Source organism: Podarcis gaigeae (assembly GCF_964106915.1).
Source record: "Podarcis gaigeae genome assembly, chromosome: 16".
NCBI classification, from domain to species: domain Eukaryota; kingdom Metazoa; phylum Chordata; class Lepidosauria; order Squamata; family Lacertidae; genus Podarcis; species Podarcis gaigeae.
In genome coordinates this window covers 31187209-31199293 of record NC_139693.1, presented here as the reverse complement: position 1 = coordinate 31199293, position 12085 = coordinate 31187209, and the positions used below count along the sequence as shown (strand labels likewise).

The following is a 12085-nucleotide window of genomic DNA, read 5'->3' as shown; positions in this document are numbered from 1 at the left end:
AAACATAGGCTCACCCTTGACTTGTGCATTGACTTGCTTGCACAAAACCTACACAGAGGTTAGACTATGCCTGGTCTTTACTGAGTATCTGTTCCAATTTTGTTGCGGGGCGTTTATACGGTCATGAGCTCGGATCTTGATTTCATCCTGATTTGCTTGTACTCTTCATTGTTCATTCATCCAACACTTTTCAGAGAATTTTCCTAACAGCAAAACATCCATTTATTTTATTTTCTTTAAGTGGGTTTGCCACACCAGGGCAACAGAGCCTTTGAATCCACTGAAATTGCACAAGCCTGAAATTCTGGTATGCACCTGAAATCCTACTGCAAAACACTGAGAGTCCAAAGGCTACCTATTTGAAGGGAAAAACTCTTATAACTACTTCTGAGAAACCAGAGTGCTATTTTGGGGAGGGAGAGCAGGAGGAGGACATGGTTTGTTTGGCATATTCTGAATACCCCCCTCTTTGGCTAGCAGCCATCCATCTTTGATACACTCTATTGAGCTGTCAAGAAATGGATATAGAAAGTAATTACTGCCCAGGGGAAGCTTCCTCTTCTTGTCAAAATACATATAGCGTATTTGAAGTAGTCAGCTATGCACTGTACACACATAAGAACGAACTGGCAAATGCACATCAGGGGAGCAACCTTGGGGGAGAGGGGGCGCATGCCAGCGGTGGGCAGGGCCAGAGTCAAAAACAAGCAGAGCAACAAGCGGGGCCTTTAACTTTGTACAGCGAAAGTTATACACCCATCACTCAATCAGCCATCCATGCAAGCAAAAGGCATTATCACAGTTCAAGAATGCATTCCTGCCATGCAAAAGCACTCAAGGAAGGTGAAAAGCAGGGACAGGGTGTGGCCTGGGAAATGTCTTGAAGGCCAGACAGAAAGGCCTGGAGGGCTGCATTTGGGCCTTGGACTTGAGGTTCCTCATCCCAGATACAGTGATACCTCGGGTTACAGACGCTTCAGGTTACAGACCCTTCAGGTTACAGACTCCGCTAACCCAGAAATAGTACCTCGGGTTAAGAACTTTGCTTCAGGATGAGAACAGAAATCGTGCTCTGGCGGCGCGGCAGCAGCAGGAGGCCCCATTAGCTAAACTGGTGCTTCAGGTTAAGAACAGTTTCAGGTTAAGAACGGACCTCCAGAACAGATTAATTTCTTAACCTGAGGTACCACTGTATACGGGACGCGGGTGGCGCTGTGGGTAAAACTTCAGTGCCTTGGACTTGCTGATCGTATGGTCGGTGGTTCGAATCCCCATGGCGGGGTGAGCTCCCGTCGTTCGGTCCCAGCTCCTGCCCACCTAGCAGTTCGAAAGCACCCTTAAGTGCAAGTAGATAAATAGGTACCGCTTTATAGCAGGAAGGTAAACGGCGTTTCCATGTGCTGCGCTGGTGCTGCCTCACCAGAGCAGCTTCGTCACGCTGGCCACGTGACCCGGATGGCGCCGGCTCACGGCCTCTAGAGCGAGATGAGCACGCAACCCTAGAGTCGGACACGACTGGCCTGTACGGGCAGGGGTACCTTTACCTTTACCTTTACCACTGTATATACCACAGACTCCTAACTATACCGTTAACAGACAATGCTTTGGTTCCTGAGTTCAACATCTTTGGCATCTTGTTCAAGAAGCATTACAAAATACCGCAGAGGCCTACCTATCCTTCAATGCAACTGGCATAACTGAATAAATAATAATAAGTTTAATAAAGCCAGTTACTGCATTTGAAAGCTAACCAGAAGGCAGCTCGGCTGGGCTGAGGCAGCCCCAGTAGGCAACAGGAATGCTAAAAGCAGAGCTGAACTAAGGGTGGCAGAGCCCCAGAAATAATTGATTTACAGATCGGCAAAGGGCCAAAAGGATCGTCAAGCAGCACACACTTCAGCATCCACTCCCGTTTCTGTATTCCACCACAGGAAAACAGAATGATATGATTTATGTTGGCCTGCACTGTGGGGCAGGGTTGGCAAGCAAAATGAAAACAAAATTCACATCAATTTGAAGCTTGCGGCAGCAAAGTCTTAGCAACACCCTCTATTTGGTTCAGCGGCAGTTTAACCCAGTGACATTAATTATACCATTTTAGAGTTAGAATGAATCTTAGGGGCCACCTAATACAACCCCACCTGCTCAGTGCATGGTGCCACCACAGCATCCCTGATAGATGCTCATCCAGCCTCTGTTGACCCAAGATTTTTGCGCTCTAGCAGTGGATTCTTACATCCCTTTCAGGGCTACACAAACGCCTGGTGCATATCACAGTCCCACCACAACTCTGCACGATTAAGTGTGCCACAGAAGCTTGTAGAACAAACAGGGTACAGTGGTGCCCCGCAAGACGAACGCCTCGCAAGACGGAAAACCCGCTAGACGAAAAAATCTTGCAAGTCCCTGCGCTTTTTTTCCGCTTCCCCCCCCCTTTCCTAAGCCGCTAAGCCGCTTAACATCTGATCCGCTGATAAGCCGCTTAACAGCTGATCGCTAGAAGCCGCTAGACCGCTGTAGCGCTAATCCGCTAAGCTGTCAATGGGCTTGCTTCGCAAGACGAAAAAACCGCTAGACGAAGAGAATCGCGGAACGGATTCTTTTCGTCTTGCGAGGCACCACTGTATATTGATAAGAGGTTTAAATATGTGCTTAGTTTGCTGGATCCAAAAAGCTAAGCAGCTGTACCGTTCGCAATATACATCCAAACAATGGGCGATTTCCCTCATTGCTATGATTTCACAGATCCGGGGGGGGGGGGGTATGCCTCCTTCTAGGAAGGCTACTTCAAATCCAGGTTGAGGTCACCCTCTTGGGTTAATTAGAGCTCTGCAGTACCTGGCACTCTGTCTCTGCTTTCTCCCAGGACCGCATTCTATATTCATTATGTGACTAATTCAGAGAGCCCCGCGAAGATCTACAGAACCATATGAAATGACACCTGAAGTGTGCTTGACTTCAGATCCACTCGGATTATTGGCAGTTCCCACTTGACACCTGGGATGTGCCATTTTACATTTCCAGGGAGCGACATCCTTGACTTCATCATTATCACCACATCTGTTTCTGCCTCTCGCTCCTTTCCCATTCAAGTTCTCCCCAGATGCCTGACCAGGTGAACAAAGCGAGCAGATTGCAGCCATTAGTTTGTAATAACTGTGAGATGGCACCGCGCTTCCTTCCTTATCCATGCCTACCCCTTTTAGTCATCTATGCAGCTTGCCTGGCAATCCCGTCTCCCTTCTCCACAACTGCAGTGTAGCATGGGTAGGGATCCTCAAGCTCAGAGGGCAAATGTGGCCCTCCAGTCCTCCCTACCTGGCCCTCAGATCTCTCCCCAGGCCACACCTCCCACTGGCTCTGTTTCTAACCCCATAAGGTTTTTGCCTGCCTGGACTATGTCCTGATAATGCCTCTGGCTTGCCTGGATGAAGGTCAGAATGTGGTTTGTGAGGGCCTGTAGAAACTGGCCTACTGAATAAAGGTAAAATGTACATTCATTGCCCAGAGTAAACCCATTGAAAGTAAGACTGCCATGTCTACCAGTTTCAATGGGGCTGCTCTGAGTACAACTCAAGACTGCTACAACCCTAAATTCGTTCCTTAATAAAACAACAACAACACTATTCTGTCATTAAAAAAAAGGGGGGGGGGACAGAATAGGCTTTACTCTGACATATACCCATGCTACAAACATTTAGTGCTATCCATTATATGCACTCCATTGGCCCTTGCTTTTTCCTCCCCCTCTGCTGCCTTAGCTGTGAAGTTTTTATATACTTACTTCAAGTCTGCTGCTATTAAATTAAATCCATTGTAAAGGTGTCCTTCTAAGGCCACTTTCTTCAAGTAAGAGTAACTGTCCAGATCTGAAGTCAAAAAATTTGTCACGAGGGCACCTGAAAAGTGGGAGAAAAGGGGGGGGGGTTAAATGCTGGTAGAATGCTTTCCAATGAGGAAAACGGACATTTCCCCCCTCACTGGGCTAGCTCAACCAAGTAGCAGAAATGAATAAGCTTTCTGACTCACTGCAGTCAAGGACATAGCATGGAAACGGATTAACGTAAGTTTGATCAATTGTGTACCAGGCTCACCGTTAATAAGCGACCTTTATTTGATCAATTCTTTTTTTTTAAAGGCTTTTCAAATGTTTTATGCCCCCCTCTGAGACAAATTTCACAAATAATACCAACCTCATCAAAGCATCCTTTTATTTCCCGCAAGTCAGTAATGCTACACAATTAAGATCATTGCAAATCTGCTGTAGCAGACCCACCACTTAATACCACCAATTAATAATGTGGCAGATCCTCTCCCGCTAACTGCCCTCAATTAAATATAGTGCACCCACCTCACAGTACACCAATTACATGAATTTCTACAATTTACCACAGATTATCTGGCGGGGGACTTGTGTGAGGGAAAACTTAATGATTTAGAGTCTCAGGCAGGAGCTGATCAAACAAACAAGAAACGTTTTATTAAACAAAAATAAGTTTATGAAACAAAGCGGGTCAGGAAATGTGTTCTTTCAGGTTGAAGTTAACTTATTTTATTTAATTATGTCTCAGGCTTAAACATAATACTATAGGCACAACTCTTCTTCAGTTACTAAAAATCAGGTGTTACACTTCAGATGGTAAATGTTTAGGTTTCTAGAATAGAGGGTAAAATGCTCAATTTAGTTTCTGTCACTTTGATATTACAGTTAAATACTTTCAGCACCATATAGATTCCTTCGCAGCTTAAACCTTTGGTTCATGAGGTCATCTAAATGGTATTACAGACCCAGGGGATCCCCTCACCTCTTGTTGCTGGTTTGGGAGTCTTCAGTACCTAGAAGAACTCTCCCCTCCTGACTCTACTGAGACCCAGGTAGCCCATACAGTGGTACCTCGGGTTACATACGCTTCAGGTTACAGACTCTGCTAACCCAGAAATAGTACCTCGGGTTCAGAACTTCGCTTCAGGATGAGAACAGAAATCGTGCTCCGGCGGCACGGCAGCAGCGGGAGGCCCCATTAGCTAAAGTGGTGCTTCAGGTTAAGAACAGTTTCAGGTTAAGTACAGACCTCCGGAACGAATTAAGTACTTAACCTGAGGTACCACTGTATCTACCTCTCCCGGCTCAGGCTCAGCCCTCCCAGGACACTCTGGCCTGTATACCTTCCCCAGACCCTCAGCCCGGTCTCCTATCCAAGCTACGAGGCTCCATCCTCTTGCTATGGGTAGTCCTCCTCAGTGTGAATGCTTAACTTCCCTCAGAACCAGTTCTCCTGAACACACTCCCTAACTCCCAACTCCCACCAAACCCTATTTCTTCACCTGAACCTTTGCCCCTCCTCAAAACCAAGCCCAACCTCTCATCTGAAATCCAGCCTTGTCTACCCCTCTCCCTCAGAAACTCCTTTTATATCCCCACCGCCCAAGTGCTGTTCCTCCCCACTCTGTGGCTAGCTGACTCCGTAGCCAAACAGAGAGAGGCTCCAGCCTACTCTGGAGGGGAGACTACATCACCAGACTGTGGTCTGGCTCTACTGTCCGTCAGACAGTATTTCAAGCAATGCTGGGAACGCAGAGCTAAACCCAGCTCCCCAGGATGTGGGCAAGCATAATATATGCAGAAACGCTGAGAAACGCAATTAAGATATGCTCTATTCTCGGTACACATCACATTTTTAACGTGATCTTGCAAAAATTGCAATGGAGAACTGGTGGCTAGAGAAAAGACTTTCTCCCTTTCTCTTAGGAGTAGAACTGGGGGGTGTCTCATGGAGCTGGGTACTGGAAGATTCAGGACAGCCAGGAGTAAGTACCCTTCTCTCCCACAAGACGTAGCGATGGCCACCAACTTGGTTGGCTTTAAAAGATGGTTAGACACATTCATGGAGGGCAAGCCTATCAGTTGCACTCAGGTCCTGCTTTGTGGGCTTCCATTGGGGGCTGGTCACTGTGAGAACAGGTTGATGGACAAGATGAGCCTTTGGCCACTTCCGATGTTAGAAGTTAGAAGCCTTGATATTCTCTAAGTCCTACCACCATGATTACGTATGGCAGGAACACTGGAAGCCGGCTAATACCAATCAGTCTATGCGCCAAATTCAACTAAACAGTTGCACTAGTGGGAGCCAGTGCAACCAGACCCATTAATACAATAGGGTTCCCTTCCCTCTTCCTCCTGAACCCCCCCAAATCATTTTGGGGGTGTGTGTGTCAGAAGCACCCCCAGAGCAGTGCTTGGAGGGAGGAGAGCAGAGATTGTTCCATCTAGGAAGCAGAAAGGTTTGCCCTGATGGAACTGTCACAGTCATGGGACATTGAATTCCATCCTGTATGTCCAACTAAATCAGGGCAGCCCAACTTTTCATACCAAGCGGGCTGCAACTTTGACACAGAATCTGTGGGCCATACACTGCCTTGTCACGTGGTGGAGTGAGGCCAAAATTTGGTTCAGACCTTGTGCTGCCTTCCCAAAGCTGGCAAAGGGAGGCGAGAGGCTCTGGCCGGCTCCTGGAGCCTTGCCTCCACTTTCCCAAAGCTGGGAAACCACTAACTAGGCTTGGGAAAGGAGACAGAAGGACTCTAGGGCCCTGTCAAAGCCTCACACCTATTTCACAAAGCCCAGCACCTCGCTTACCCAGCTATGGGAAGGCAGAACAAGGGCTTGGAGGGGCGTCAAATGTTGCCGAGGGCTGCAAAAGAAGGTCTTGAGGGTTGTATGCAGTGCTTGGGGCATGCTTTGGAACACCCTGACCCAAATCCTACTATTCCCTATTTCTAACTGGCAGTGGTTCTCTAGGAGCTCAGGAAAATGCTTTCCCCATTACCTGGTTTGTAACTGGAAATGCAAGATTCAGAACAGATTCAGTACCACTGAGTTACAGATCCTCTAGCAAAGAAGCGGTTTCTGCCTAGTTTCAAACCTTTTGAACAGGAAACAAAAGTGATACCCACTATACTACCTAAACTGAAGCTTCAATCCTGCTTAAGCTTTAGGTATCCAAATATAGGGATAACCCAGCTTTCCGGAGGCCACTGAATTATTCCAAAACAATGGGTTCCCAAAACAGTTAAATGCTATTAATTGTTCTACCAAAATCCGGGCTGGCTGGAACATTAGCATTATCATCAATAGAAGCAACCTAGCAATTACAAGCCCATCACTTTAATATGTAACACATCTAAGCATTTTCTGGCAACAGTTGGAAGCATAAGCCTATGGAAATAATTTTTTTTTCAAAGTAGCAAGCAGGTTTTTAGAGCAGAATTTTTAAAGCAGTTGTGTGTTGTTATTGTGGCTTGTTGTTGTTGTTTTTAAGAGGAACAGCACCACTTTCAACTAACTTGATGTAACCATGGGAGCTGATGCATGCCATTTCCAAACATGAAATATGTGTATCCTAGTATTAGTAGTAGTAGTATATTGCCTTTCATCTATAGATTTCAGTGCAGCTTGCAACATAAAAATGCAAGCAGATATTGGAATGTGACTTTGTAAACCCTGCAAAGACTGAACAAAGGAAGATAAGAATTAACTCTCCCAGCACACCTGGTCAGAGACAATAATGATTATGAAGGACTACACAAGTGAAATGGATTTTATATTTTAAGAAACAACTGAGGCACTGTTGGTAAGAAGGCAATGATGGTCAGCTGTAAGAATGGACAACAACCAGTGAAGGATGAAATGGATATTAATGAAGAGATGATGTGGATACAGGAGGAAAAGATGGACATATGTTTGCAACAGAAGTGGAGAACCTGATTTATTTTTTTAAAAAAGAAATTGTACTCAATTAAAGTAATTCAGTTTGATTTGTAAAAAAACATTGGAAAACTAATAAAAATAATTGGGGGGGGGGGGACAACAAACATAAAATGCAAGCTAAAACGCATAAGAAAAACAACTTTTCACTGCAAGCTAGCCCATAATGCCTGTGGCAACAATACTGCATGAGTGCATTCCTATAATCAGTGATGGGAGTACTCCAAACACACTGGAAGATGGAGGGAAAGAAGAACTGAGTTTGAAGTGAGCATATGAACAGGTACAGAGCACATGCACTGCATGCATCAGCTTCCAGGTGCAATTTCTATCATCTCCAGTTAAGCCACCCCTGGTAAGGGAGACCTGGGAAAGATCTCCGCCCCAGACTCTGGAGAGTTGCTACCGACATTGACAGTGAGTAGGGCCAGCTAGACCAACAATCTGTCTCCATACAAAGAGATCTTCTGGATCTATACTGGAGGGGCAGGGGGTTGAAAGAGAAGATTCTGGTTTAGTAAGGGAGAGGGAACACAGGAAGCTGCCTTACACAGAATCCATTCAGCTCAATAGTGTTGACTCTGACTGGCAGCAACTCTCCAGGATTTCATTGGGGGCTCTCTCCCAGTCTAATCGGGAGATGCTGGGACCTTCTGTGTGCAAAGCAGGTGTTCTACCACTGAGTCATGGCTGTTCTAGGTTTGGAAACATCGCAACAGAATATATGACTGTAGTAAGGGCAGTGCTGCTGCAGTTTGTGTGATTCACTTTTGACTGCAGGATTTACAGCTGAAGAATCTGCATATTAAGGGAACTTCCAGGAATGTTCATGTAACCCAGTTCCCTCTCGTTTCCATATACATACCTCTTCCTTTTGCATTCTTGTCTATCTTTGGCTGCATGTAGTTCGTCAGGGCTGCCAATTTACCTTTCTTGCTGATTCCAAGCCACGTCCCGCCTTCTTTTCCTTCCTCCATATCCAAACCTGCTAAAAACATTTTTTTTTTGTTTAGACAAGCCTACCCAAATACTTAGAATGGTTAATGTGTGTTTTAATCTGTTTTCAGTTTGCTGCTAATTTTATTTTTTTGAATGCTTCAACTTACTGTTTTCTATTGCTTTTATTGAACATTTTATCGTTTCATCTTTTTTGTGGATCGTGTTGAGGTTTGCTTGTTTATTTTCCATTCAAGCAGTGTGCAATTTTTGTGAAATTTCAAAAATAGACAGTAACAACAGTAATAAAGTAAGTAGCATTTTTAAAAAATCTTAAAGGTGTCTGTGGTCTCTGTTCAAGAGCTTCATACTTTCATATCCTCCAACATTTCAGATGTGAGAACACGAGGGACATGCCCAGCTCCAGGGTTGAGTGTGTTCCTTGGAAGAATACTGCCTGATTTGGCTCTCAGTGGGTTTTAAAGTGTCCCAGGAGGTAGGTTAGGGCTGATAGGTAGTGACTGGCCCAAAGTTACCTAGTGAAGAGTAATGGATGAGCAGAGATCTGAACCTGAGTTTTTGCCAGCCTTAGTCTGATACTCTAAGCCAGCCTTTCTCAACCGTGGATTCCCATATGGTGTTGGACTACAACTCCCTAGCTTCACTGCCCACTGGTTCTGCTAGATATGGATGATGGGAGTTTTAGTTCAACAACATCTGGGGACCCAGGGTTGAGAAAGGCTGCTCTAATCCAAGGGTGAGGAACCCCAGGCCTGGGGACCAAATGCAGCCTTCAAGGCCTCTCTGTCTGGCCTTTCTCTGTCTGGCCCTTCTTAGGCCACACCTCCTCCCCCCAAGCCATACCCCTCACTTCCTCTGCTTTCAGCCCTCCTTGAGTTCTGCCTTTTCCCAAACATCTCCCATTATCCTGGACCACTGGTTATGCTGACTGGGTGCGATGGGTGTTCATGGAATCAAATAACTGTGGGAAGGGACACCAAGAGTTCTCTAGTCCAACCCCCTGCAATGCAGGAATCTCAACTAAAGCGTCAACGACAGACGGCCACCCAGCCTCTCAGCCTCTGCTTAAAAACCTCCAATAAAAGAGAGCCCACCGCTTTTGGAAGGAGTTGGTTCCACTGTTGAACAGCTCTTATTGTCAGAAATTTCTTCCTGATATTTAGTTGGAATCTCCTTTCTTGTAATTTGAATCCACTGGTTTGGGTCCTACCCTCTAGATATTTGAGTATAGCTATCGAAGGCTGATTGCCGAAGAATTGATGCTTTTGAATTACGGTGCTGGAGGAGACTCTTGAGAGTCCCATGGACTGCAAGAAGATCAAACCTCTCCATTCTGAAGGAAATCAGCCCTGAGTGCTCACTGGAAGGACAGATCATGAAGCTGAGGCTCCAATACTTTGGCTACCTCATGAGAAGAGAAGACTCCCTGGAAAAGACCCTGATGCTGGGAAAGATGGAGGGCACAAGGAGAAGGGGACAACAAAGGAAGAGATGGTTGGACAGTGTTCTCGAAGCTACCAACATGAGTTTGACCAAACTGCGGGAGGCAGTGGAAGACAGGAGTGCCTGGCGTGCTCTGGTCCATGGGGTCACGAAGAGTCACCATGACTAAACGACTAAACAACAACAACAAATCCTGTCTCCTCTCAGTCTCTTCTTTTCCAGGCTAAACATAGCCCAGCTCCTTCAACCATTCCTCATAAGGTTTGGTTTCCAGGCCCCTGATCACCTTAGTTGCCCTCCGCTGCACACATTCCAGATAGTCAATATCCGTTTAAAATTGTGGCCCCCAGAAACAGCAACAGCCGGATACCCAATGGTTTCCCACCCCAGTGGTAGAGGAAGGTCAGAATGATCTTCCCCTCTGCCCGCTGCCAACCAGCTGCATTTCCATGCTGGTTGTGGAGGAAAGTGTGTTTCCCCCATAGAATGATCCATTCTTCCTTCCTTCCTCTGTCAGCTCCGCTCATTCATCCGCATGGAGTTCCCTGTTGCCTATGGGTTACCAGGCAAGTAAATACAAGGCTGCGTAAAGGCAAAAATGATGCAAAACCATTTTACTGCACTTATTTTCCACGCCGGCCCCCCACCGGCCCAGTATGTCTGGTTTTATTTGAGACAAAAAAGGCAGGTGTTAGTAATTCAAAGGGTGTTATTCACACAAGAAATGAAACCTAGACCACTAACACCCTTGAGAATATTTCAAGGCACTATTGCCTTGAAAATGAAGAAAAAAGAAAAAGAAAAATAGGCAGGGAAAAGCTTAAACAGGGACAACAACAAGACATCAAAAAGTGGGTTCAGCATCTCCCCACTTTGCTACAGCCTGGTGCCTGGTTAAAATTCAGATTTCAGCATCAAAGTGTACCCCTCCACACACACACCCTTTGCATTTGTATAAAAATGGGGGTGGGGAAGTTTGCAGCATACCCTTGCAAGAATTTGGAATGAGTGAGAGACTTTCAGAAAGTAAAAGGAACTGCAGTGCAGAGAGAGTGATTTATCCTTACAATTCTTCCTGCCAATGACAACAACATCAAGCATAAAAGAAAAATCTTTGCACCGTCAAAAGATTTTAAAGCTATGCTTTGCCTGCCTGTGTCTCATTTTTATTTATGTGCCTAGCGAGGCTTATGCTTCAGTTTGGCTAGGCAGAGAAAAGATGTTTTTGGTTTTCTTTGAAAGAGAGGCAGAGCATTAAGTGAACAAAAAGGTTGGTTAACTTTTTAAAAAGTCACCAGGTAGAAGGTTGGTAAGAGTCGCTTTCAGTAAATTGCAAACTGACAAAAGGCAAAGAACAATACACTTTCTCTTTAACCCCAAGCTATTAAACTATTTTTGAAGACACTTGTCTCCTGGCCAAAACTCCAGGCTTGAAAAATGGGATATCGGACCACATTTATGGGAGAGCAAAATGCATTTCTGTTACGATTTAACTATGGCTCAAATCACTCGATTTCAGGTGTCAAATTAAAACACTGTTGTGAAAGTTGTAAAAACAAAGACAAACCACCACAACCACAACCACCAGCAATAAAAGCAACATTTCAGAAGACCTCGCCTGTAATAAGAATGCAGGGGTCTTTGAGAGGCATCTGAAATATCACATCACAGCCCAACTTACAGATGATAGGTGCCCATTCCAAAACTCACTTCACATAGATTTACAGTCAAAAGCAAAGAGAGAGAAAAATTAGCATCAGCATGGTTTAGTGATTAAGGTTTTGGACTAGAACCTGGGAGACCTGGGTTCAAATCCCCCAGCTCAGCCTTGAAACTCACTGAGTGATCTTGGGACAGTCACCATCTCTTAGCTTTGCTTAGCCTATCTCACAGGGTTGCTGTGAGGATGAAAGGGGAGAG

General features: G+C 45.4%; 1 protein-coding gene across 4 annotated transcripts in view; it reads right to left on the bottom strand.

Annotated features, from left to right (window-relative positions):
- Positions 1 to 12085, bottom strand: part of TANGO2 (transport and golgi organization 2 homolog) — a gene marked incomplete at its 5' end in the record, with an annotated part of 95381 nt that overhangs the window by 35341 nt on the left and 47955 nt on the right. For 2 of the 4 annotated variants that reach the window (XM_083717591.1, XM_083717592.1), the window contains 2 exons: positions 3785 to 3899; positions 8631 to 8753. In XM_083717591.1, coding sequence (XP_083573717.1) covers positions 3785 to 3899; positions 8631 to 8753 — 238 coding nt within the window. The remainder of the gene's footprint in view (positions 1 to 3784; positions 3900 to 8630; positions 8754 to 12085) is intronic. The other 2 variants (XM_083717593.1, XM_083717594.1) reach the window with 1 other exon arrangement.